General features: G+C 45.3%; 2 protein-coding genes and 1 long non-coding RNA gene across 14 annotated transcripts in view; 2 read left to right on the forward strand and 1 right to left on the reverse strand.

Annotated features, from left to right (window-relative positions):
- Nucleotides 1-18697, forward strand: part of prex1 (phosphatidylinositol-3,4,5-trisphosphate-dependent Rac exchange factor 1) — a 78346-nt gene extending 59649 nt beyond the window's left edge. The window contains exons 24-40 of one of the 2 annotated variants that reach the window (XM_023835258.2): nt 84-294; nt 822-1095; nt 1440-1667; nt 4826-4914; nt 5375-5457; nt 5928-6018; nt 6840-6965; nt 7068-7109; nt 7591-7808; nt 9079-9181; nt 11207-11350; nt 12093-12207; nt 12285-12351; nt 13299-13486; nt 14310-14412; nt 14615-14682; nt 15424-18697. In XM_023835258.2, the coding sequence (XP_023691026.1) occupies nt 84-294; nt 822-1095; nt 1440-1667; nt 4826-4914; nt 5375-5457; nt 5928-6018; nt 6840-6965; nt 7068-7109; nt 7591-7808; nt 9079-9181; nt 11207-11350; nt 12093-12207; nt 12285-12351; nt 13299-13486; nt 14310-14412; nt 14615-14682; nt 15424-15466 (2193 nt within the window). In that variant the 3' untranslated portion in view covers nt 15467-18697. The remainder of the gene's footprint in view (nt 1-83; nt 295-821; nt 1096-1439; nt 1668-4825; nt 4915-5374; nt 5458-5927; nt 6019-6839; nt 6966-7067; nt 7110-7590; nt 7809-9078; nt 9182-11206; nt 11351-12092; nt 12208-12284; nt 12352-13298; nt 13487-14309; nt 14413-14614; nt 14683-15423) is intronic. The other variant, XM_023835259.2, reaches the window with a different exon arrangement.
- Nucleotides 9927-10500, reverse strand: LOC140591734 (uncharacterized). The gene is made up of 3 exons (XR_011992039.1): nt 10443-10500; nt 10195-10380; nt 9927-9977 (listed from the first exon to the last, which is right to left on the reverse strand). It is a non-coding gene; the product is annotated as an uncharacterized lncRNA (long non-coding RNA).
- A 4126-nt stretch (nt 18698-22823) lies between the features above and the next one.
- Nucleotides 22824-25751, forward strand: part of LOC111855832 (potassium voltage-gated channel subfamily KQT member 2-like) — a 40428-nt gene continuing 37500 nt past the window's right edge. For all 11 annotated transcript variants that reach the window (XM_023835277.2, XM_023835284.2, XM_023835278.2 and 8 more), the window contains exon 1: nt 22824-23295. In XM_023835277.2, the coding sequence (XP_023691045.1) occupies nt 23000-23295 (296 nt within the window). In that variant the 5' untranslated portion in view covers nt 22824-22999. The remainder of the gene's footprint in view (nt 23296-25751) is intronic.

Below are 25751 nucleotides of genomic sequence, written 5' to 3' on the forward strand. Positions count from 1 at the left end.
CCAGACAGGTGAGTGCCTCGGCCCGCGTGATGGACCAGGCCCCGCCGCTGCTCTGCCGTGTCACTCATAGCGTCGTTCTTCAGTTTTCCCAGGAGCTCAAGGACAAGGCCTGGCCGACGTTCAAGAAGGCGGGTGGCCATCCCCACCAGCTGGGCGCACTGGACTTCGTTCCCACCAACTGCCACGTCAACCTGATGCAGGTCTCCTACCCCAAGAGCAGCACATCGGCCGGGCGCACTTTCAGCATCCGCTTCGGCCGCAAGAACTCCTTCTTTGGGCTGGACCCCGACCAGGGTAGGCCTCTCCTCCTGGGCATCAGCTCCAGTATGCGTCTAGACACGCCGGTTGAAGGCAGTAACCGTGACTGTTGGGCGTTTCGAAAGTCGCACAAAGTGAAAGTGGTCCGTTTTTCGTGTTTCGGTTTTCTGATTAATCTCGCTGTGGTTAAAGGGAGAATCTTCATTTCCCTTCCCATAAAATGTTTCGTACTACTTGTTTCCAAATAGGGGGTTTGCTTTGAATCAGTGAACCTCTGAGATTACGTACATGGCTAATTAGCAGAGACCTGTTAGCAGTTCAGTCTGGCTTGCTGGAGATGCGCTTTTGAGGAAATCCTGCCAGTTTCCACAGTCACCTCTCATGGTTACCTCCAGCACTCTGTTTGCCTTCATCCCCTCTGCCCTGGGAGATTTGTTTTTTCTTTGGGGGGGGGGGGGGATGTTTCCCAGGGCTTCTTAAGCAGGGCAACTGAATTAGTGTACAAACAGTCTGATTGCCTTTTTTTGTGTCCCCCCACATCCCCCCCCCCCCCCCCCCTGCAGCCAACCTGAACCCCATGTCCCAAACAACGCACTGCATCACTAGCATGGCTGCCCCCTCCTTCAGCTGCCAGACTCTGGAGGAGGACGGAGACATGGAGGCGGACAGCGGCCCCCTGGAGCGCAGCCTGGACGGCCGCTCCCAGCAGGAGGGGGGCGGCCTGAGCTTCCTCCTCAAGCAGGAGGACACCGAGGCCCAGGACGCCTACATCCATCTTTTCAGCCGCATGGATGTGGCCGTCAAGGAGATGAAGCAGTATGTGGCCCAGATCGACGTGTAAGTACTGAAGATGCCCCCCCCCTCCCCGCAGACACGGACTTTCATGTTTTTATTTAAGCGAGTAGCAGTGGGTTCAGTGAAAGGCCGAGACGGTCACTGGTTGCACGGCACACCGCGTCTGCTCGCTGCTTTATCGTCCACAGAGCGTTTTGATTTACGTTCAAGGCCCGAGGAAGGAATCGCCTTCCTGAAAATATTTCCGCCAAAAAGCCAAACAGACCAGGGACAAAACACACAACACCACTGTGCAAAGTTCAGATGTTTTGTCGGGGTCATGTTCCTAAAAGTGTTTTGTCATCCTCCATCTCTTCTCTCTCCTCCCCCCTCCCAAAATCCAACAGCCTTTTGTCCTCTATAACTGAGCCCACCCAGCCCGAGAGCTGCGACCCCCCCGCTGTAGAAGAGGCCCCCCCCACTGCAGAAGATACTCCACCCACGTCGCCGGTAACAGAGGAAGTCGACCTGGACAAGTCGGAGCACGGCGGCATCAAGAAGGTCTGCTTCAAGGTGACCGAAGAGGACCAGGAAGACTCCGGTCACGACACCATGAGCTACAGGGACTCGTACAGGTGAGGCATGTGGCGTCGCTTGGATTCCCGTCCTCTGAGCCGCCGGTTTCCATCAGGATCACGGAGCCTTCCCAACGTGGCTGCCGACGTCAGCGGATCCTCAGGTTAAGTGATGCGGCCCATCAATGGAGACTGATGAGAGGTGATCGCTAGAGATGAGATTTAACGGTCGCTGATAGAAGGCTTCTTCCAGGAGAGTGTCTGCTTCGCTGGCATATTTGTGGCTTAGTTTGTGGCTCAATTTCCGGTGTCTAACCTGGGAAGTGCCCAAAATGTCCCAGACGCGTTCTCTGCCGGCTTGGCCTCTGGCTGTGAAATGTCGCGACGCTGCCTTTTTCTGGTCAGTAAAACCCCATGTCCTCTACACCCAAAGGAGTGTCTGCTCCACTCCGGTCCGAGTAATGTCTCGGAATAGCCGCCGGCTGCCCTCCATATAACCTGGCCCGCCGCTGCCGGCCCAGCGAGGCCTTTGCTGTTACTGGCGCTCGCCCCGCAGGCTGGCAAAGGCCGTGCAGAGGCTGCCCGCTGCCCAGAAGGCCCTGTGAACGAGGCTCTGATGGCGGCACCGCCGGCTGCATGGTGGGCGTTAAGTGGAGCGTGGACCCAGCTGAGAGGAGGGCTTGGAAATCTGGGGCCTGCAGCCAAGGCGGGACCATCAGTGTGGGAAAGCGACAGTCATCTCCGTGGCGATTATGTCAGCCAGGGCTCCGGAGGGGGGGAGGGGGGGGGCTTTTTCCCAGCAGCAAGCCGTTTGACTTCGGACTGTTCCTTATCTCCGGGAGCAAAAAGCCCACAGTGCTTTATTCGTATAAACACAACTTGGCTTTTTCCCGTGTTTGTTTTTCCCCCCTTGCATTGTTTCGGTCTGTTTTTATTGAGGCCTCTGTTGACAGTAGGAGTCGACCCTTTGCTGTGAAACGCTGTATCGTTTGCCGGGGCTCTGTGTGCGTCCGGTCCGGGCTGATGAGGACGGCGCCGTGTCCGTGCGAGCAGCTAAGGGCTACGCACCGCTCGTGTACGCGGTTTCACGTCGCAGCTGAATGGTGCATCAGCCCCGTGAGCAGATCCGCCTAGAGTGAAGGCTTTCTCCTGTCACAGAGTGTTAGCTTTCCTATCAACATTAAACATGTGTCAGAGACACACCTGACAAAAAAAACAACAACCAGCACACGTGCATGTCTGTATGGCAACGCCAGATTGGCTGACTGAAACAATGTGGGCAGTGTTTTATCATTTTTTTTTTCCACAACCCGAGGGCAGCATTCCTGTGGCGAGGCAGCCGACGAGTGGAATGTGTCAATGTGGTTTGAATCAGAGCCCTCTGCTTGCCACTATGTGGTTTGGCGCCCCCTACAGGACCATCCTCAGCAGGGTGACTGAAGTCAGCGTATTATGTAATATTGGCCTTTTTACTTAATATTACACATTTTCAGATGTTGCCTTCTCCCAGTTACTCTGTGCGACAGTGGGTGTATCCTACTTTTATGAAGTCTGAGTAAGATTGTGTCATGACCCTCTGTAAACTGTTAAAAAAAAAAAAAAAAATCAGGTTTTATGGCGTCTGTTTTGAATCTGTGTGTAAATGTGCTTGAATACCAGCCATTATTGGATGAGGTCAGTCAGCCATTTTTTTGTTTTGCATTTGAATGAATCCAAATACAGGCAGTCCCCAGTTTGCGAACGAGATGCATTGCTTAAGTCTGTCTTGAAGTCGAATTTGTAGATAAGTCGGAACAACAACAACAATAATAATAATAATAATAATAATAATAATAATAATAATACCGTACATACATAATACAGTAATAATTATACAGAAATAATAAAAGTAACTGTATATGGTACTGTGCTGTACCTCAACACCAACAAACCGCTGAAGCCATGGGATGTTTTCATGGGCATCACAAAGCCTTTGTTATTATGAACCATTATGTTTAGGTCACATTTTGTATTTAATTGTACTTACAACAGACTGCCATAAAGTCTGAGTTGCCTATAGGTTGGACATTCTTATCCCAGGAACTGCCTGTCGTCAAACCTAAGGGGGGGCTGATATCCATCCAGCCACCTCCCAGCTTCACCTTGAGTTCCGTGGAAGTGGACCGGTGTCACTGTTTTTGCCTTGTCATCCCCCTCCCTGTGAATCCTCTTCATGTAGCTCATGGGGAGTGGGGGAGGGGTTAGGTCTCTGTCTGGCATCAGAAGGTCACTGGTTCGAATCGGTTGGGCCCTTGAGCATGGCGCTTAAGGGGACTGTCTGATCCTGTTTTCTCAAAATAATGTATGTTGCTTCGGGTAAAAGCATCCTCGACGCAAATATAACGTGAATTTCTCTGTTTGAATGCCGTGCTGCCGGCTCTTCTTGCCGCCCGGCTCCTGCTGCTATTTTTATGCCTACCAGATACATAAAAAGCTCAGATTATGAAGGAAAACCAGTGCTTTGAGCCCAGAATAGACGTGGGATGGTCAGGGAGTCCACATGGGCGGTGGGACAGATCGCAGTAGCGTTTAAATTGGTCCACCCAGGGCAGGCCTCTCTTTAGGAGCCATTTTAGTCTTTTTCCTTTTTTTTGTTTATGAATGGCCTTCTATGTAGGCCGTAACCCACACAGCCTCTTCCTGCACCCCTCGCCGTGTCAAGTGGATTACAGTCAGACTTCTGAGGAGTGTTTTTCTTTCCGGGGTAATGCTTACCACATGCGGGATCGGAGCCGGGGCGTCCCAAATTACCGCGACGTAACCGAACCCTGGGAAGCGGCAGGCAGACTTTGGGTTTTCATGGCACTGCTTTTCCTGAGCCTGAACTGGAGACCGTCGCCGCTCGCCGTCATGACAACAGGCCATATGTAAGTCTGGAGCGGTGACAGCTGAAATAAGTCATGCAGTGTGGTGGAACAGGCCCCACGTGTGAATATTTTTGGGTTGGTGAGCTTCTGAGATGTTTTATGGGACTCAAAAGGACAGCTGTGAGGAGTGTATTTACCAGACTGTCAGAACGCTCTGGAGTCCGCTGCGATCGCAGCTTAATTAACGTCCGGAGGTTTGCATAAAGCTGCCGTCCTCAATGAAGTATTTCAGCTGTGTTTCAGCGTAATTATGCGCCACTCTCTCATTTTGTCACTGGGTCCTGAGTTCTCTACCTTCTCCGTGTTTTCCAGTGAGTGCAACAGCAACCGGGACTCAGTGCTGTCCTACACCAGCGTCCGCAGCAACAGCTCCTACCTGGGAAGCGACGAGATGGGCTCAGGTAGGACCTCTCTACTGTTCTTCTGCTTCCCCATCCCCAGGGGGCACTCCTGCACCCCCAGCCCCCCCCCCCCAGGACCCATTAGAGGCCCATGATTCACTCCATTGACTTGTCAAGTGGCACAGTTCACTGCAGGTTCCTGTAAGGTTCAGCAGCCCTAGTCTTTATTTCACTCCCCCACCCCCCCTCATCTTGCCTCAGCCAGAGGAAGTGGCACAAGAACACATGACTAACCCCTGAAAAGGGGGTGGGGCACAGACTCGGGCGTCAGATGTGACTCTGCAAACATGATGTGCCGTCCCTGGGCACTTATGTTCCTGCCCGCCTAGCGGTTGGTTTGAATTTCAACAGGTCCGGTGCTGGACATTGGGCAACATCTTCTGAGAGGGCGCCGGCTTATCAAACATTGTGTCACAGGGGCTTCGGCCGCCACCACTGAGCATGTCCGCTTTCCCCGCAGGTGACGAGCTGCCCTGTGACATGAGAATCCCCTCCGATAAACAGGATAAGCTGCATGGCTGCCTGGAGCACCTCTTTAACCAGGTCAGCCATCGGCCACGGGGACGGCTTCCTTTTGGGGCTTAGCTGCCCGTGTCGGCTTGTGTGCTGTTGCCGTGGGGATAGCTATCATTATACAGCTACCTGTGTCTTTGCAGCGTTTTTCGGCTAATTTTCTGCTTTCTGGGGAATTTTCTGTGTCAGTGCATCCGGGGCTCGGAGGAGTCCCCAGTTCCCAGGTGCAGCTTGGTTCCTGAACCTGACTCGATGACTCTTATCTTATTTGTTATTTTTTCCACTCCCTCTCCTGCGCCAGGCCTGTTGAATACACAGACGCACCTGCGTCCGCCTGCCATAATCCTTTCAGGAACATTCTGTGCAGATGTGTTTGATAAAACCAGTCGACATTTTAGTGAATTGCCTCGATTTTATCAGTTATCCCACATGCGTGTTCTGTCTACTGTCGGCTGTCCTCCACCTGTCACACGGGGGCCTCACCGTGTCTCTCTCCACAGGTTGATTCCATTAACAGCCTTTTGAAAGGTCCGGTCATGGTCAAGGCCTGTGAAGAAACCAAGCACTTTCCCATGGACCACAGTCAGTCCGGTAGAGAAGTCTTCCATCTCGGACTGTCTGTGTGTCTGTGTGTCTCTGTGTCTCTGTCTGTGTGTCTCTGGCTGGCTGTCTGTCTGTCTGTCTCTCTGTCTGTGTGTCTCTGTATCTGTGTCTGTGTGTCTCTGTCTGTCTGTGTGTCTCTGTGTCTCTGTCTGTGTGTCTCTGTGTCTCTGTCTGTGTGTCTCTGTATCTGTGTCTGTCTGTCTCTGTCTGTCTGTGTGTCTCTGTGTCTCTGTCTGTGTGTCTCTGGCTGGCTGGCTGCCTGTCTGTCTCTCTGTATCTGTCTCTCTGTATCTGTCTCTCTGTATCTGTGTCTCTGTATCTGTGTCTGTCTGTCTGTCTATGTATCTTTGTCTTTCTGTCTCTCTGTGTCTCTGTCTCTGTCTGTCTGTCTGTCTGTCTCTGTCTGTCTGTGTGTTCTATCTAGACTGTCCCCTGCATTGGGCCCTATGCTTCCTGGGATAGGCTTCCGGCTAATCTTGTTCCAGATATGTGGATGAATAGATGATTCATAGCAAAAATAATTATATTTTACGTTTGTATTTGTTACTGTAGATGAGGACATTGATTGTGCAATTAGAGACAACCTTTTATGTATCTACTTTTGAAATGTATTAAAAAAACACAAATGTATTGTATCCTACTTAATCATTATTAGCCTTAACAGATGGCATCACACCCATTTCAGAGTTCAAGTATAAACTCGCTGACTAAGGAGGTGATGTTTGCAGATGCACTGAGGCACTCTGGTTACTCTGAGAGCCCATTCTGACTGTCAGGCTGTAATGGGAGCTGAACTGTGTTTCTCTCAGACCGTAACACAGAGGACTGGACAGCACGCTGTCGCTATATGATCCATAAGAACATCCAGGAAGATCCGTGGAACCTCCCCAGTTCCATCAAAACCCTGGTGGAGAGTTTGCAGCGGCTTGTAGAAGGTGGGCGAGCCGCGTCCGAGGACAGCTGCTGACTTTGCCCGTGTCTTTCTCACCTCTGCTTCCTAAGTGACACTGATCTGTTTCCATGACTTTCGTTTCTAGATGGGAAAAATCAGCTGCTTCTTGCCCTGTTGAAATGCACAGGTAACCCTTCCAGGAAATATCTCTGTCTTTCGAAAGCAGCCTTTCACATTCCATGAAAAAAACAGAACACACAGTTTCCATGGTCCTCATGTAGCTGCAGGCAATTCAGAAAGATAGATTTCTACGGATTCAATAAAAAGCAGTGTTTTGTTTGCTTTTTAAGAGAATTAAAATATAAATTGGGTTTGAATTAGCAATTGATTAGATTAGATTAGTAATTCATATTTACTTTTATCAATTTAAATCAATCTTATGAATCTCCACAACAAAAACAAACACTGAATCTGAACAGTTGTAAGAAGCTTTACAGCAATTAATGAGTTCTTATGTGCTGTTACAATTAATACAATTAGTCACTCTGATGCTGAGCTGCTTCCGACTTTGCAAACGAGGCATCATCGTTGTGGAGGATTTACTCCGGCGGTGCTAATTAGCCGCCCTTGGCCACATGCCAACGGGCTGCACGCACTCTTCTCCGCAGACACGGACCTGCAGCTCCGGCGAGACGTGATCTTCTGCCAGAGCGTGGTGGGGGCGCTCTGCACCCTCACCGAGCAGCTCCTGGCCGCCCTCAATTTCCGCTACAACAACAACGGCGAGTATGAGGAGGAGAGCAAGGAGGTCAGCAGGAAATGGCTGGAGCAGGTGGCGGCCATCGGCGTGCTCTTCAACTTCCAGTCCACGCTGTCGCCTTATGTGGTGAGAGCCGTGTCCTCGGACTCTGAGTTTGGTGCCCAGCTAGCGATGGTGCCCTAGAACTACCCACTGAGGGGTTCTATATAAGACTAGTCCTTCCATAGTGCTGCCAGTGCAGTGGAAACCATCTCATTGTCTCTGCAGGATGTTGGTACAATAGGCCATTCTGGACCCTATTTAAGGGGCTTCAACCCGTGATATTTTTTTTTTGTCTCAGCCCCCTGAAAAATATTTTTTCTAAATCCATGAAGCAGTGGCTTCCTGTATATCTTTGGATTGAAAATGGCAGCCTTTAAGGTTCAAATCCTCCAGTCACCCCAGGGTGGCACTTGGCACTGTACTGACAGAGTACCTAGGTGAGCATAGTAAATTCACTGCGGAACAGTGTGTGGCTCATCAGGCTAAGTCTCTGTGCTTGTGAGCAGAAGGTCGCTGGTTCGAGCCCCGCCCGCTCCAAGCAGTCACGTCTGTGGGCTCTTCAGCAAGGCCCTTAAACCCCAGCCCTGCGGGTGGCTGCCCTTTGCTGCCAAGCTTGCTCTCACCTTGCTCTCACCTAAATTTCCTCACATGGGATCATTATCGTTATTAAGATTGAGCAGAGAGCTGTACAGAGTCATCAGGATTGGCCTGTACATCCCAGCCACTGAGGGAGGCCTTCCACATTAGTAAAGATCAATCAACTGCGTGTCCTCCTGTCATGCAGCAGGCACTAATAGAACTATGCACACCTACGTAAGAAGGTTCTGGAATGGGTCCTACCCAAGGCACCATCTCACATAATAAATTCTAAGACCCAAAGACATCTCTCACATAAGTAACGTAAATGGCCATTATCGTTCAGAGACATTATGCAATATGTGCAATAACCTAAATATATTGCCACTTGTCTCTCATGCACTGTTGTTTGTCTCTTTATAATTTGTTACTTTAACAGTGTATTCACATCTATATATAGTTTATTTCGTTTGTATTTTGTTTACCTCTTGTGTATGTTTTGCTGTATATTTTAAATTCCATCAGCTTTCAAAATTAGTGGCATCATTCCATACTGCGTAAGGTGGTGACAATGACCTTTGGGTCTTAAATCTTGCTACTCTGAAGAGTACCCAAAGCGAGTCTGGTTTAATAACTACGTGTAACTCTGGAGTTAATGGATTTGTTTGGCCCAGTGTCAGATTTGAGAGAGTCAGAGGGCACCAGTACCGTGAATGTTAAATGTGAATGGACTATTTCTGACAAGCGGGGTAGGGTTACTCATTTCTTCTGCCAACAGAAAGAGGAGCGGATCATGCTAGAAGACACCAAGGCTGCTCTGACGGAGCTGGATAAAGTCACTGTTTACTTCCGGCAGCTTGAGGACGAATGTCTGGTTGCGAGTAAGCTGTGTGCATTTCACTGTGCTCTCACCGTCATGTCGTGTTACTGTGGAGTTCTGATGTGTCGCAAGCCTGTGTTTGGTAGGACTTCCCCTTCGGTGATCGTCCTGGGATTTCCTAATAGGGTCCGGCACATTTTTTTTTTTTTTATTGTTCCCCGCACATTGAGGTATCTTGGGAATTTCAGAGCTGTGATGTTTGCGAAAAACAAAGCTGAATGAAATCTAAAGAAAACCGAAAGCCAAAGTACTGTTTGCATGAGGGCCATTTTTGTTGGGAAATCACGTCTGGTTTCGCAGATCATTTATTGCTCTGCATTTAAGGCATCAACCTATATTTGGAGTGGATGGCATACTGTATACCTGTATTTGGAGTGGATGGCATACTGTATACCTGTATTTGGAGTGGATGGCATACTGTATACCTGTATTTGGAGTGGATGGCATACTGTATACCTGTATTTGGAGTGGATGGCATACTGTATACCTGCATTTGGAGTGGATGGCATACTGTATACCTGTATTTGGAGTGGATGGCATACTGTATACCTGTATTTGGAGTGGATGGCATACTGTATACCTGTATTTGGAGTGGATGGCATACTGTATACCTGTATTTGGAGTGGATGGCATACTGTATACCTGCATTTGGAGTGGATGGCATACTGTATACCTGTATTTGGAGTGGATGGCATACTGTATACCTGTATTTGGAGTGGATGGCATACTGTATACCTGTATTTGGAGTGGATGGCATACTGTATACCTGCATTTGGAGTGGATGGCATACTGTATACCTGTATTTGTAGTGGATGGCATACTGTATACCTGTATTTGGAGTGGATGGCATACTGTATACCTGTATTTGGAGTGGATGGCATACTGTATACCTGTATTTGGAGTGGATGGCATACTGTATACCTGTATTTGTAGTGGATGGCATACTGTATACCTGTATTTGGAGTGGATGGCATACTGTATACCTGTATTTGGAGTGGATGGCATACTGTATACCTGTATTTGGAGTGGATGGCATACTGTATACCTGCATTTGGAGTGGATGGCATACTGTATACCTGCATTTGGAGTGGATGGCATACTGTATACCTGCATTTGGAGTGGATGGCATACTGTATACCTGTATTTGGAGTGGATGGCATACTGTATACCTGCATTTGGAGTGGATGGCATACTGTATACCTGTATTTGGAGTGGATGGCATACTGTATACCTGTATTTGGAGTGGATGGCATACTGTATACCTGTATTTGGAGTGGATGGCATACTGTATACCTGCATTTGGAGTGGATGGCATACTGTATACCTGTATTTGGAGTGGATGGCATACTGTATACCTGTATTTGGAGTGGATGGCATACTGTATACCTGCATTTGGAGTGGATGGCATACTGTATACCTGCATTTGGAGTGGATGGCATACTGTATACCTGCATTTGGAGTGGATGGCATACTGTATACCTGTATTTGGAGTGGATGGCATACTGTATACCTGTATTTGGAGTGGATGGCATACTGTATACCTGTATTTGGAGTGGATGGCATACTGTATACCTGTATTTGGAGTGGATGGCATACTGTATACCTGTATTTGGAGTGGATGGCATACTGTATACCTGTATTTGGAGTGGATGGCATACTGTATACCTGTATTTGGAGTGGATGGCATACTGTATACCTGTATTTGGAGTGGATGGCATACTGTATACCTGTATTTGGAGTGGATGGCATACTGTATACCTGTATTTGGAGTGGATGGCATACTGTATACCTGCATTTGGAGTGGATGGCATACTGTATACCTGTATTTGGAGTGGATGGCATACTGTATACCTGTATTTGGAGTGGATGGCATACTGTATACCTGTATTTGGAGTGGATGGCATACTGTATACCTGTATTTGGAGTGGATGGCATACTGTATACCTGTATTTGGAGTGGATGGCATACTGTATACCTGTATTTGGAGTGTATATATAAGTAAGTGGGGTCCTGTGCTTCTCCTCAGACACGTCGGTTTGCTACCACGTGGAGGGGAGCAGACAGGCCCTCAGGGTCACCCTGTACCTCGACAGCTGCCACTTCAGCGAGCTGCCCACCCGCCTGCAGAACGGAGGCAGCCTCAAGCTGCACACGGTGCTTTTCACGAAACGTGAGTCTGCGTCCGCCAGAGGTGGCGCCACAGGTGGCTTTTCGCCATCAGGAACAGGCTCCCGTCCATAGTGTTTATGAGGACAGAGTCAGAATGGATTTTACACTGGCTCTGTTGTGTCCAAAACAAATGACAAGACGTGTAAACTAATATGAAGCCATCCACTTTCATTGAACCGTGTTGGATGATGACAGAAGGAACGGTTGATTGCCGGCTCCATCTAGTGGTCATGTGTTTACATTACAAATTTGTCTCACCCTTTTTCACACATTGACTGGTCTGTCCCCGTGGAAGGTCATGGGTTTAAATCTCTTGGTGTAGTAATCGTTTCACCATTGGGCCCTTGAGCAAGGCCCTTAACTGCAGCTGCTTCCGGGGACCTCAGATCCTCAATTTTACCAAAAGCATCTGCTAAATAAGTAAACGTAAATGTTTATAGTAATCACCCACTCTCTACACACCTGCAATTATTATTATAAATTTTTACAAATTGGTGTTTACTGGAGAACTTAAATTCATTTATCAGGTGTTCAACAGCAATGCCTGTAAGAATTCTAATCTGAATCCCTCATGATATCTTCACAGTTCTTTAGCGACTGTGCTACGTAGCGCTGTCATCAACTGGCCAGTCCACGTAGAATTGGTGCTAACTCATTGTAGCTATTTTAGGTATTAGAAAGTGTCGTCTCCACGCGGGTAATGGCCTGTGGTCCCCATTGTATCGATGTGTCTGTGACATCAGCTTTAGAGAGACCGGAGGGCCCAGCGATACAGGACTGTGTCTCCGTGGAGGAGTTTCAGCTGCAAATCAACGCCGTCTCGCTGGAGAAGGTCAAACTGTACTATCGCAGGCTCAGGTAGGCCTCTCGCACAGCCCACGTTACGTACGTTAAAGCCATGGAATGAGTCGCCGCAATCATGGTGTCTTCTCTAGGGCTTTCTACCTGGAAAAGTCCAACCTGCCCACAGACGCCAACGGCACAGCGGTGAAAATAGATCAGGTGAGTCTTTGTGCTTGCAGTTCCTAATGTGACCAGACTGAGGGAGGGCGCTTGGAAGATTGGTGTAGGCACCACCACGAATAGCAAACTTTATTAGCTTGCATGTACAGTTATGAGCAGAAATTAAATTCCCTTTTTTAACAAAAAAAAAATGATGATAAATGTATTTGAAAAAATCTCTCTGTAGTACTGCCAGTTTTATCCACTCTAAACGGCAGGTGCGTGACAACCACTTAAAGGCAAATTGATTGTTAACGTTATGAAGTGGGTTGGGAAAAGCATAACAACATCAAATTAACTATAAAAATTAATTTGAGCGTGGCAGTCAAAACACTTAAACACGCTTGCACTTTAAAACCTAAAAATACCATTTCCAGTCGCATGTAACTAGCTGTTAAAACTGAGTGTCCTTCGGCCGTTTTCACGGTGTTGGCGTGTTACCTAGCTAATTCTGATGGCAGACAAATGCCTGGACTCTAGACAGCACCAATGTGAAGTGACGAGAGGTCAGTCACAGATTACACTGGTGTCCACTTCATTTTAAACACGGTTTTTTACATGAGGGACAGCTCTCATGCACTAGAATAAGGGTAGGCAGTCTTATCCAGAGAGGGCTGTTGTGTGTGCAGGTTTTCATCACAACTGCCTAATTAAATTGCTATTTGCTGAAAAATTATCACACTTGGGTTTGAACGGCTGGGTTAAAGGTTATCCCAAAAACCTGCATACACACCGGATCTTTGCAGAAACCTTGCCCACCCCTGCTCTATAGGATACCTTGAGCCATAACACTGGAATAAAAGTAATGCAACATTTCTAAGATATCGTTTAATCATTAATTATAATAGCTATAATGGGGTTGGGCTTTGAAGCTGATTTCCATCTCCTCTGCTTATTGGGCGCTGGTGCTCCCTCACCCTGGTTCTAACTGGTCTTTCCCCACCCAGCTCCTGCGGCCCCTCAATGCCCTGGACAACCTCTGTCGTCTGATGCAGACCTACATCAACTTCAAGCCCAGCGCGTCAGGTGGCGGCAGCAGCCACCCGTCTGGGGTCAGCATTCTGTCGGTGTCCTCGGAGTTCTGCAACCGGCTTGGAGCCTGTCACATCACCATGTGTGCCACGGGCATGCAGAGGTAACCACCCCCCGCTCCATGGCCCTCAGTTTGGCGTACTGCTCAGTACGTTTCCCTGGCTGCCTGTCTTCCTGCCAAGAAAACCCATCCATCCATCCATCCATCCATCCATCCATCCATCCATCCATCCATCCATCCATCCATCCATCCATCCATCCATCCATCCATCCATCCATCCATCCATCCATCCATCCATCCATCCATCCATCCATCCATCCATCCATCCATAGACCACTTTCTTAAGGGTCGCAGTGTGTGAAGCAAGTATCATTTATTTATTCAAATGGATATTAAGCAGGTTAAGTACCTTGGCAGACTGGTACAATTAGTTCAAGTTTTTATTTTCGCATGTATTGGGGGAACATGGTGTTCTTGCACCACAATTGTGGGGGGGTAGTGCAAACAATAGTGCGATACCGGAGTAGTGCAAGACAAAATAAGTGAGAACAGAACAGTGTAATACAGCAGTTGTGGGACGGACAGGTGCAGGTTGTTTAGGGACTGGATGGTTTGCCTCTGAAATCGGTAGTGTTTGTGACGAAGCCCTGGTCCTGCTTCCCAGAGGGAGAGAGTGCGGAGAGGGCATGCACTGGAACAGACAGGTTCTTATGTTTTTCTGGTCTAGACCTTTAACCAGTATGAGACAGTTGAACCTGTGTGTGTCTCTGTCTCTCGCGTATCATGGCGACGCCCAAAGGAGTTGGGATGAATGGATCGGCTCTCTGTATTCGGCTGGTCTGTCTTCCGGGCAGCGAGGTTGCTTGTGCCTTTTCTCCATGTCTGTGTCCTCCTCAGGGCCCAGCTGACCTTCTCTCTCACACAGGTGTACCCTGAGCGTGTCCCTGGAGCAGGCCGTCCTCCTGGCCCGCAACCACGGCCTGCAGCCACGCTGCCTCATGCAAGCCACTGACATCATGCGCAAACAGGTGCCTCCGCTTCCCACGTTAATCTGTCATGTTGATCCGTTTGCCATAAATATCGGCCTTGTGAAATTTAGTTAAAGGGAGTCGATTAGAAGTAGTCATTTGTGAAGTACCCTGCCTGGGGGTCTCTTAGGAGATCTCAGACTGCACTGGCAGAAGAGGAGCAGAAAGTGAGATTTACCGTGAGGGGAATGTCTTTTAACAGGGCACCCGAGTGGAAATATCAGCCAAAAATCTCAAAGTGATGGACCAGATGCCTTCTGTTGCACCAAGGTGAGTTTGAGATGGCTTTGTGGGCTGTATGTGAGATGGTGCCACGCAATGCATGGATCTGCTAATCCTGCAGTGAGTACTTTATTGGCATGAGATCATTACTGGTCAAGCGCCGTAATCAGTGGTATGACAGCAGTGCCCTGTGAACATGCGACTCTGGCCTCTCACACTCAGAAGTGGTGTGTTGTGGAAAACGAATACCGTTCATTGTGGCCCCACTGAAATCAAACTGGGAATGAAATTATTTGGTGCAAGTAGGAGGTTCTTCTATGAGAAAGACATCCATAAATTATTTCTGGCAGTAACAATGATGACTTCATTTTGCTATGTAGCTCAATGAAGGATGGCAGTACTTGGGTTAAGAGGATGCAGATTCATGCTGAATCATATGCACTAACTAGGGCCTGTAGTTCAGTGTTTTTCAACCAAACAAGCAAAAAATAGAAATTCCTGTACCAGACAATCAACATTACGGACTCCAGAACCAAACAATCAAGAACATCAAGGACATCATATTCTCAAAACAGACAATGAAGAGCCCCAAATACCTGAACCAGACAATGAAGAACCCCATACCTGGTACATGTGTGCTCAGGGAGGAAGCAAAAATATGTGTCCCATATGATTGGGTTGAGAAACACTGCTTTAGGTTTATATAAGGCACATTCCAGGTTGAAAATTGTGTCTGGACGAGGCCTTTTTGTAGACATTCTTTAATATTATTTTTTCCCCTCTCTGCAGGTTGTACAGGTTGTGTTTGCCCCCCTCTGATGGGGATCTGTAAAGACCACCTTTGCTTCAATTACCCGCCTTTCCTCATGTCTGTCACTTGGGCGCAGCAGAAACTGGACCCTTTTGGAGAGGGGCGACCGGGGGGGGGTGGGGGGCGAGGGGCTTGCAGATGATTCATGCTGCAGAGTCTGTGTCGGGGTTAGACAGTGTGACAGTTGAAGATTAAAATACAGACTCTAGGCCGGCTTAGGCAGTTGCCACGAGAGACCAGCTCACCGCCGGTCTTCCCTGATTACCTAAGACCTTTTGGGGACAAGGCACAGGGGGCCTGGGTCATCGGCGCTGTCAGGGATGAGCTCCCCCCCCCCCCCCCCACCTCGCCTCATGCTGGCCGTGCCTTGTGATGTGAAAAGGGAGAGTGCAAGGGTCCAAATAATGGCTGAACTGCGAGTAGCTCCCAGCCCCCCCCCCCCCCCCCCCCCCGGTTCCCCCGCAATGGACTGTGGCTACAGCTCTAACATTCCATCCTCAGTTAACGCACGCCAGGCACGGCCGCTGGGGTCACCATCCCTGGGTCACTGCCCGAGGTGTGTGGAGAATGTGCAATCAGTGTATTCTGGCTTGAGTACTACTGCACTATACAGAGTTGGTATCTTAGTATCTTAACATGCTATTTATTGTCTGTCAACGTACTGAAAGGGGCATTAAATTTGTTAGTAATTTCAGGTATTAAGAAGACTGAAAAAAACTAGAAGTATTCCAAGTTAAATGTCACAGTATTTAACAGAAAGGAAGTTTGCCTTTAAATCCTATGCTTGAATCTGTTTTCCTCTCTAATTTTTTCTGTTATTGAGTATTGCAAGATGTAGCAGTGCAGCATTGCGGAAATTGTTACTGTTTAACATTATGAAGATATTCATAGCCATGCCCTTTACCGAATTTTAAATGTTGCTTTTCCCAGCCTGCACAGACATAAACTTTTTCAAGATTTTTTTAAAGCATATCATCATTCTTACGTACGCACTGTTTCTTTAACCTTCCTCGGAAGATTTACTGAAGGAAAGGAGAGATTTATAAACACATTCGTACAATTATGAGGGAAGAGGGATCACTCAATTTTAAAGGTGTAATCCTCGCATTGTTAAATTTTTAGCTATGGTGTATTATTTTCGTGTACATATTTATAACCAGATTTTATTTTCAGAGGGACCACCATGTATAGTATATGCTGTTTACTGAAGGACAGTGTTTAAAAAATGTTTGTGAATCTGTATTAGTCTAATTTAAAGCATGTATTTCTTTTTAATAATACTGTACATTTGAGTAACTTGACAAGAAGGGCAGACATTGACACTTTGAGTGCATTGAACTGGAATCGGTGTCAGAATGAGTATTTCTAATTGACAAAAGCCTAAGTTCCTGGTAGGATGGCATTGCCTATATGGAGGACAGTCTTCTTATTTAACAACGGGCTCTTTTTGAGCTGGGCTAGGTTACATGTCCCTCTCTGTCTTGAGATGGTTCTTCAAACAGCAATCGAGTTTAGAACGACATGGACGCTGGTTACTTCGGCAAGCTGTAACCTTGGTGGACTATTACTGCGTGATTTTCATTAAGTGGACAGTGATTAACACTCGGTCAGGACTTAAATGTGATTTAGTGCAGTGACCATTCAAGTGCCGGTGACAGTTTTTCTTTCTTTTTTTTTTTTTTAAACACGCAGATATTTGCACTGTGACTTAATGTCTTTCTTTCTGCCTGTTCTTTGAGGTGGCACTCTGTAGAAATTTATACATTTATAAATTAACAAGTATTGTCCAATTGTCCAGTTTTGAAGGTTTATTTTTTTACTATTAGATTTGATTTATTTACATCCAGTTAAATTGTTTTGTTACCCTTAATAAATATTATTGGTGTATTTTTTTCTGTCATAAGTGTTTGTCTTCCCTATTTGAATTAAAAAGTGTACTTGTTTTTTTTTTCTCAAGTAGTAAATATTTTATTAAACCACACAGCAATTTTTGTTTAATTTTTTAATAAATCTGATTGGATTTGCCTTTTTTTTCCTTCCTCTCCTGCCATGTTATTGGAGGGCCTCGTTCCGTTTCGCATGTTCTCAGATGTGCCACGTCTCTCCTGTCAGTGTGCAACTTCTGGAAGTTTCTCTCCCTTGTTGAACCCGAGCTGAGACTGAGCACAGATGGTGCTGCTTCCTGCAGTGCAGCTGATGCTCTGAAGGTTCTGTTTCAGTTACCGTGCCTCTCGTTTTGGATCAGGGCATCTTGGTAAATGGCTCTTCGGGAAGTAAAGGAAAGATGCTTGTGTAAAGATAAAATAATAATAAGTAATACTGATAAATAACAAACAAAACAGACGGTGGGCTAGAGGGTGGGATTTATATTTGGCAGTATCCAAGCCTTGACTGCTTATAAAGGACTTTTTTGCTTTATATGTTATAATAAGAGCTTAAGTCACAACAGAAAGGTCTCTATAAGCTGAACTATGATGGACTTTAAAATTGGCTTCTAATGCTTAACTTTGCTGTTTAGTAAATTGACTTTCTCCCTTATGTCCTCTGATTGGTGTTTTTCCCTGAATTTGTCCTTTATGAAAGGCTAGAGTCAGGGTTCACTGCAAAAGCCTGTGAATGTGCACTGACCGTGTATCTGACCTTACCAGTGTAAAGCCTAATGCTGAACAGTGTAACACTTTTGAACATTTTATTCTCTGTTAACCAGCTGGTAACCTACGAAATGTAAACCTCCCTCAGACATCTTTAAACTATTTGTACACTTTAACTTTTTCTTAAGATTGTGATCTTTGAACAAAAATGTTATACAGTTAGATGCCAGATGCCTTTACCCAAAATAGGTTTTTATTGAAGAAACTTGCCTGACAAACTTGTTCTCATATCTGTACTAAACACAATTTAATCCACAAGGACAGACCGTATGCATTCACCACATCCATTAGCTCAATATGTAATATAAGCAGTTACTTGGCCAGTCTTAGAAACTTCAAGCAGTACTGTTATTGAAAGTAACTTGTCCTATATACGAACCAAGAATCTGTTAACTTTGAGTTATCAATATGCCTGGATACGTATTGCATAATTATATGTAATAATTATGTATTTTTTCTAAATATTAATTGTATATATTTTTATTTGTGGTCTAAAAACTTTGTACAGAAAAGTTTTAATTTCTCCCCTCAAATCATTATAGTTATTGTTGTGAATGTAACCTTTATTTGCTAGTTAATAAAATATTTACAAAACAGTAAACTGATTTCTGATTTGGTCTGATTTATTTGCTCTGTAACTCCCTCTGTCAAAGTACCTTCTGTGGCACAATAGAACCACAGGACTGTCTAAGGTTCTCTTCCAGGTTTCCAGGAATGAGATTTTACTGTGCAGCTCCATTTCTGACTGATCTCCCCGGTTCCAGCCATTTATCAAATGATCTGGGTAGTCAGGTGATTTTTCCTTACCAGAAGGAGACTCCCACGGTCTGTGACTAATATATGCCTGATATATATGCTTGGCTACTCTGTATGTGATTTACAGAGTCTTCTCTAAATGCAGAAAAATGCGTTTCAAGTACAGCTGCATATTAGTCATTTGAGAAATTGAGCTACTTTATGTAGAGCTTATTTCAATTTAGAATGTGTATAGGAATATAAAATTAATCCCATTTTAAATTCCATTTAGTTATGACCCCAATTCTGGTTTTGGTCTCAACTAAGTCAACTTAGTAGAAGTAATAGTCTTTTCAGTGAGCTCTTCATAAGGCTTAGTAATGATTTCTTCCCTTAACTATAAATAAAGCTATGCTTTCTGTTTTTTTTAGTTTCTGTGACTTCTGCTAATTCATTTTCAGGTTAATATATTTTTTCATTTCATTTGGATCTCCCAGCAAGCAAACGCGATCTATATGTTTCCATTCCAAAAAGCGAGGTGTCTTCATTTCTGTGATACGATGCAACTCGCCATGTTCAGATTCTGTCCATAAGTGACACCTCAAATTGCATTCTTGGATATTCTCAGGCACTAAGCAATTGTGGTGAGGAAAAAAAAGTATACGTAAGAAAACCAAGAATGTGTCAGAAGTGTCAGCAGCATTAAAATCCTTTCACAGCGGCGTGTTCCAGGAATACACAGCAGATTCATGGGGTTAGAAGGTGCTGTTTTATATGCCACATGGTATCTTAAATGCCCCATGTACCGTCTGGTGTCATTCAATAAGATATAACAGTGTCAAGGGGGAAACAAAAACCCCATGCAATTCAGGCATCTTGAAGGGAATTAATACAACCTGCAGTACTAGAGCTGGCCAGAGAGCTAGAGGATTCTTATGAAGATGTATCTCTATCACATTCCTCTACTGACTGCAGTTTGTTTCTGCCTCACATTACTGCACCTACAAAGATACGATCCTGTACAAAAAAGGAAAATCCTTGTTCCTGAGTCCAAGGCTGCCTTGAAGTTAAAAGTGGTCTGTTGGAAATGCACCAAGTTCCCCTCCCTTGAAGAGGTGATGGTAACCGATGGTGCCAGAGAGAATGAAATCGAAATGAATTGTGTGTGGTGGGTGTGAGCCTGTAAATATCTGGCACCTTTCTGCCTGGGTGTGCGCATCGCACAGAGAGAACCAAGGCTGTGAAGCCATGGACATATATTTACATGATTCACGCCCTGCAAAAATCACGGCGGAGAGCATGAGGAGGGACGTGTACCAATAAGCACTGATTTCCTTAGCTGAGGGCTATAGCTATAGTTGACCCCCACCCACCATCTTTCCCAAAAGTATATTAAGTGTTTCATTGTGAGTGCCTCTCGATCAGGAGCTTGTGAAGGCCAATGATGCCCACATGTGCTGCTACGGACTCGGCCGAATGTTTCACCATTGGATGATATTTCCAAGGGAAGGAAAGGTGAGAGTTACCCTCTGAGCCTGGAAGGCATCGACGCCGCTTCCCGGGGGGGGGGGAGTTGGCATGCAGCTCCACTGACAGCATGGTTGGTTTAAGGTTCTCAGCTTTGCTGGACCTGGGCAGAGATATTTGTTTGGCAACATTCATTTCTCCGGAAAGACAAGTGAGTTCAGCTGAGTTGGAAAGATCATCAGAATACCGGGATAATTCAGCTGGTACAAAACTGTCCCTTAGGGTGTCTCGGCAGTTTGATAGAAAATTTGCCTTTGTGCACTTTTTTGCATTTGTGCTATTCATTATGTATGCCATTTAATTAGAAGGTATTTTGAAACATGACATGACACTTCATTTGCTTGCTTGTTTGCCAGTGTACCACCCAGAATATTCTGAAAACCAATGAAAGTAGCCATTGAAACTGAAGAGGCGTACTTTGGCCAAGGCACCTACTGGTTTGTCAGAATAATTTTCATGTCCTTTGAAAATGGCTTTCAGCAACCTGGCATTATTAAGACTAATTTGGACACATCACCTGATCTGCCAGTACCAGACCGTGGAGATTGAAAAGGCATTTCTGACCAGCTTTTCATACAACAGGGTCACCCAGTCCTCATCATATTACCCGACATGAACACATAGATGGAAGTATCCAGAGTTTCCATGGTTACCCCAGCCTACCTATTTTGAGTTGTTTCATCCCTAGTATCAACTCCCTATTGATATATAATAAAGTGCCATTTTCTCATATAAGTGATGGTAGGCAATTTCGATGCTGTGTGCTATTTTGTAACAGACAGGCTATATATTATTTAGTGTATAGGGTTTTTTTGTTTGTGTCTTGGAGGGAAATATTGCACAGGTACCTTAGGAGTACCTGTAGGGGGTAAAGCTGTAAGTAAAGTGCTGTAGCATGCGAATCCATTTGTTTAGTTGTTGTTTGTTCCTGCAGCTCAATAAATAGAACTTTGTGCTAAGGTTGTGGGTTTGAATCCCGGGATCACATGTAAATGGTAACCCTCTGTTGTAAGTCACTTTGGATAAAAGTGTCAGATAAGGACCTTTGCAGAAATTATGGGGGACCTAAAGTAATGCCCGTGGGTAAGTATATCTTTACTGAGTAGCCCAAGATGCCTGACAAGAGTGTGTGCAATCTATTACTACATTGTTTTAAACAGGGGTTGACTTCCAAATTGTTACTGATCAAATTCAGTAACTGTAGCTTGATTTTTACAGGAAAAAATCTGAACTTGAGTATTGACCATACTGGAAATGTGTTTCTCCTCAGAACTAATGATTCATAATATTGTCAAGATCAATTTCTATGAATTCTTGTTTATCTGACATGCTTGTCTGACACAAACGCTATGTAAACATAAACATATTCTACATTTTTTGCGCCATATATTAAACATCCATCCCATTTCCATAACTGTTTACTAAGAAAAGGGTCAACATAGACCGTCAGGGTTTTTTTATCTTTGATTCCCTCGTGAAGGTTTACCCTCGAATAGAAGGCTTGACAAAGCAAATTAACTCACATAACCTGTATTGAATGGTCAGGTCATTCTATAACAAATGAATCTGTGAGAAACAAATGAATAGTGAGAAATTTTGGGGGAAATGAGGGGGGGAAAGCTTACAGTGAAATAGGAAACTATCAAATCTAAGCTCAGTGCATAAGTGGGGACACACTGAAAAGAATCTAGGAAAATGGTGCCCCAGTGAACAAGCTGGATATCCCATCCAGAATGTTCAGTTTCTAATGCTCTGTACTTCCTGGGACAAACTCTGGATTACTGCAACCCAAACAGGATAAGCAGTTCTGAAAAATGGGTGAATGGAGCCCTAAATAAGAATATTACCACCTACTGTTTAAGAAGGAACATATAACAATAACAGTTTCATCTTAACAGTTTCATTTGTGTGAGTTTTGCTGCTTTTTGGTAAGAATTTATTGAGACTACAGACCAAGGACCAGCATGCTTTGATAGCCTTGATCAGCTGGTCTTTTGAAAACACATATTTTTCATTCTAACTTTCAGACCTTGGATTTGAATTTACCTCCTGCTGCTGTTTATGGAAATAAGAAGGGAAAAACGGATTCTTAGTTGCTTTAAAGTAGATTACAATTTTACTGTAATTTTTCATTTGTTAGAACGAACTTTAAGGAAAAAATGTCAGTCTCCTCACAATTCAAACTCTATATCTGTAAACTGAAAACATACCGCTTATTTTGAAATGTTATTATTAATAACAGTATATCGTTATTATTGATTATTAATCAAACAAACGATCCTGTCTGATTCCATGCATTTGCGGTAAGCCTAATCCGGTGTTGCTTCTGGGCAGTGCAGCCCATTTTAAGGCTCTTGGAGAGTATTTTTGCTGACGTTATATCAGTTTTTGTTTCTGAATAATTCAAGGCTCCCCCCCGCCCCCTTCACTTCGCTGTCAGGTGGCCGGAAGGAGGCGAGGTGGGAGACCGTGCTCAATGCGGATCTTGAAGCGCGTTTCAATTGGTTTTCTAGGAGGAGACTGTGTTTCAGCTCCCACAAAGGCACCACTGTCTCCACACGCCCAGCCCCTGCGATGCTCATACCCGGCAAAGGGTTGAATGTCTCCCCAGCTGGCCTTTCATGACGGAAGATCTTAAAGCATGGTAGAAAAACCCAGCAACGGCGGCGTGTACCCAGGTCCAGCTGCGGAGAAAAAGCTGAAAGTCGGCTTTGTTGGGCTGGATGCTGGAGCCGCCGACACGAGCAGAGATGGGGCGCTGCTCATCGCGGGGTCCGAAGCCATCAAGCGGGGCAGCATTCTGAGCAAGCCCAGGTCCAGCATCTCAGTTGCGCGGAAACCTCCCAAAAGAAACGCATTTTACCGAAAGCTGCAGAATTTCCTTTACAATGTGTTGGAGAGACCAAGGGGATGGGCGTTTATTTATCACGCTTATGTGTAAGTAGTGGTTTTTTTCAGTTCCTTGCAGAGGGGAATATCACCATTGCTAGAAAATGTACCGGGGTCCGGTACTTTGAGAGGTATATGTCGCGCAAGCATTTTCTGGCTGTCTATATCGATCGGACCGAAGTGTAAAATCAGGTTTAAAAAGTTATATACAAAGTGCACAGCATGTCTGTACTCAAGCCCATCATGCATGATTGTCTTGCCAACGATTTTACTGTGCACCAGAAGCTCGCTGGTTTCATGCTTTGAGAGTTTCTGTCTAATAAAACGATTCATTCTTTCGAGAAATATAATAAACGCCTAAAGCAAATAATAATAATAATAGTTCATTCTTCTTATTATTATGAATATTCGTATGAATATGATTGTTATTTGTTATTATTATTATTATTATTATAATTATTATTATTATTATTGTCGTTGTTATATGCCTATACGCCTAAATGTTACTGTGTTAAATATCTGTATAGCCTATTTTTCATGTATACTCCGCTCCGGTCTAAACACATTTTCAGCAGACAGTCCCCTACCTACCAGTGTCAAGTGCTTCTTTATTTAAGGTCGATACAAACAGTTTAGATCGATAATTTCAATCTCGTTTAATTATTCGCATAATATCCGAATAAAAATCGCTAAAACGGTACATCCTTAGTCTTTTGTTTGTAATAACATTGCCACATATGATTTGTAAAGCTTAAACCTGTTTCAAACACATACGGTAAAACTGGGGAAGGGAATGAATACAAGGATTCATTTCTATACAGGATAAATTTACTTAGGCTGGGATTTCCTTCCCTATTTCAGAACCTACCGCGGCTGGCCAGCGCCACTGGGAAACACCGAGAGAAACATTCATAAAATCAATCGGTAGCAGTAGTTTTTCCAACAGAACTGTTTTATTCTGATAGGAAAACACAAAGTTGGAGGTTTGTGCTCTTCGTGTTGTGTTTGTCGCGCCGATCTTTGATTTGCTTACTCGTCGAAGCGTCTGTCACGCCTTAGTAGGTGCGAAAGATGCTGAGCGATACACTCCTGTGGGGAGGGGAGGGGGGGGGGCGCTTCATTTTTACTAGCAATGTGACACATATGTCCCAGACACCGTTTTTAACATATTAAGCTAACTTGTCATTCGTTGGGGCGGTTGATTATCATATCTAGTAGCCTATTTATTTCGCTGTGCATGTGTCCATATATAAGCACAGTGAAAGATTTTGGGACCGAAATCGGCATGTTGGTTTGTTGGGCTTATTCAAGTTCTCCCCATATTTAATGCTCATTTTTGTGGCTAGTAAATAATGGAGGGCCACTCCAACAGCTCCCCTATTCAGTTTCTTTTCTTCTTATCTATAATTTGTATGGCTCCTCTTAATTTAACCTATAAATTCTTGTTTTCTTTCCAGCTACTGATTTATAAAATGGGGCTGTCTTCAGTCCATCACAATCTCTTTAGTGTTTCGCCTCCCCCACCCAGACAATCTCCAAATGCACGAATCGCACTTACCAAGCAGAAAAGAAAAGTTCCCGCTGGCAGCTCTAAGTGCGGAACTCCGCAGACGCGCTGCCAAGCGTAGCATCGTGTGCCTGCAGTGTTCCACGTCGCCTCAGGAGTGACACCGCCACTGCACGGGATGCATGGGTCATCCCACTCCGCTGCACGCTCGGTTTTCGTTTGTAACCCAAACCACTGAATCGATACCCAGCCCCAGCGCCCTAAATACACTCCTTGTCCCAAGAGTCCAGTCGTTTCCTCCTCTACACCAAGGTCTGTTTCACCTTGAAATCCACTGAATGCTCCTGGGCTTCACTGGAAAATGGGGAGCATATATCTTATGTGACATTTTTTGCTGATACAGATATTTTCTTCAATTAAAAAAAAAAAAGTTACAAAATACAGAGAATATTTGATAGCTGCCCCAGTGTTTCATGGATAACTGAATATGATCGGTGTCTGAATAACTGGCTAATTAATCCATCTGAGGCTGAACCACAACATCACCATGTCTATCAGTTAATGATGCTGTGGGACAGATACAGATAATTGACCTTAATGCTCTTTGTTTGGACCCTCGAAAAGCAATGACTCTCTCTCTGGTCTATATTTGACTATTTTGCCCATTAAACACAATGTTCCCTCCACCCAGATCACTGGGTCTTCCTTGAACGCAATGCATTGCTCACTAAATACAGCATCTCAATTTCTCTGCCCCACAAATGCAACGGGCTTACCAAGCACGATGCAACAGACCATACTCAGAATGTCAGAGAATGTTCCTGTAGTAGATTATATATTCAGAAGCAGCAGCTGAAGAGTGATTTGGGAGGTCAGTGAAGACAAGGCTGCTTTCGAGAACGTTTTTTCCCCTCTCTCATTCTCTGCTGCATTGGCCAAGTTCTTGTGTTGAAATCAAGACTGGGAGTCTGGAATCTTGCTGAGCTGCACAAATTGG

The sequence above is a fragment of the Paramormyrops kingsleyae genome, chromosome 6 (assembly GCF_048594095.1).
Source record: "Paramormyrops kingsleyae isolate MSU_618 chromosome 6, PKINGS_0.4, whole genome shotgun sequence".
Classification (NCBI taxonomy): Eukaryota; Metazoa; Chordata; class Actinopteri; order Osteoglossiformes; family Mormyridae; genus Paramormyrops; species Paramormyrops kingsleyae.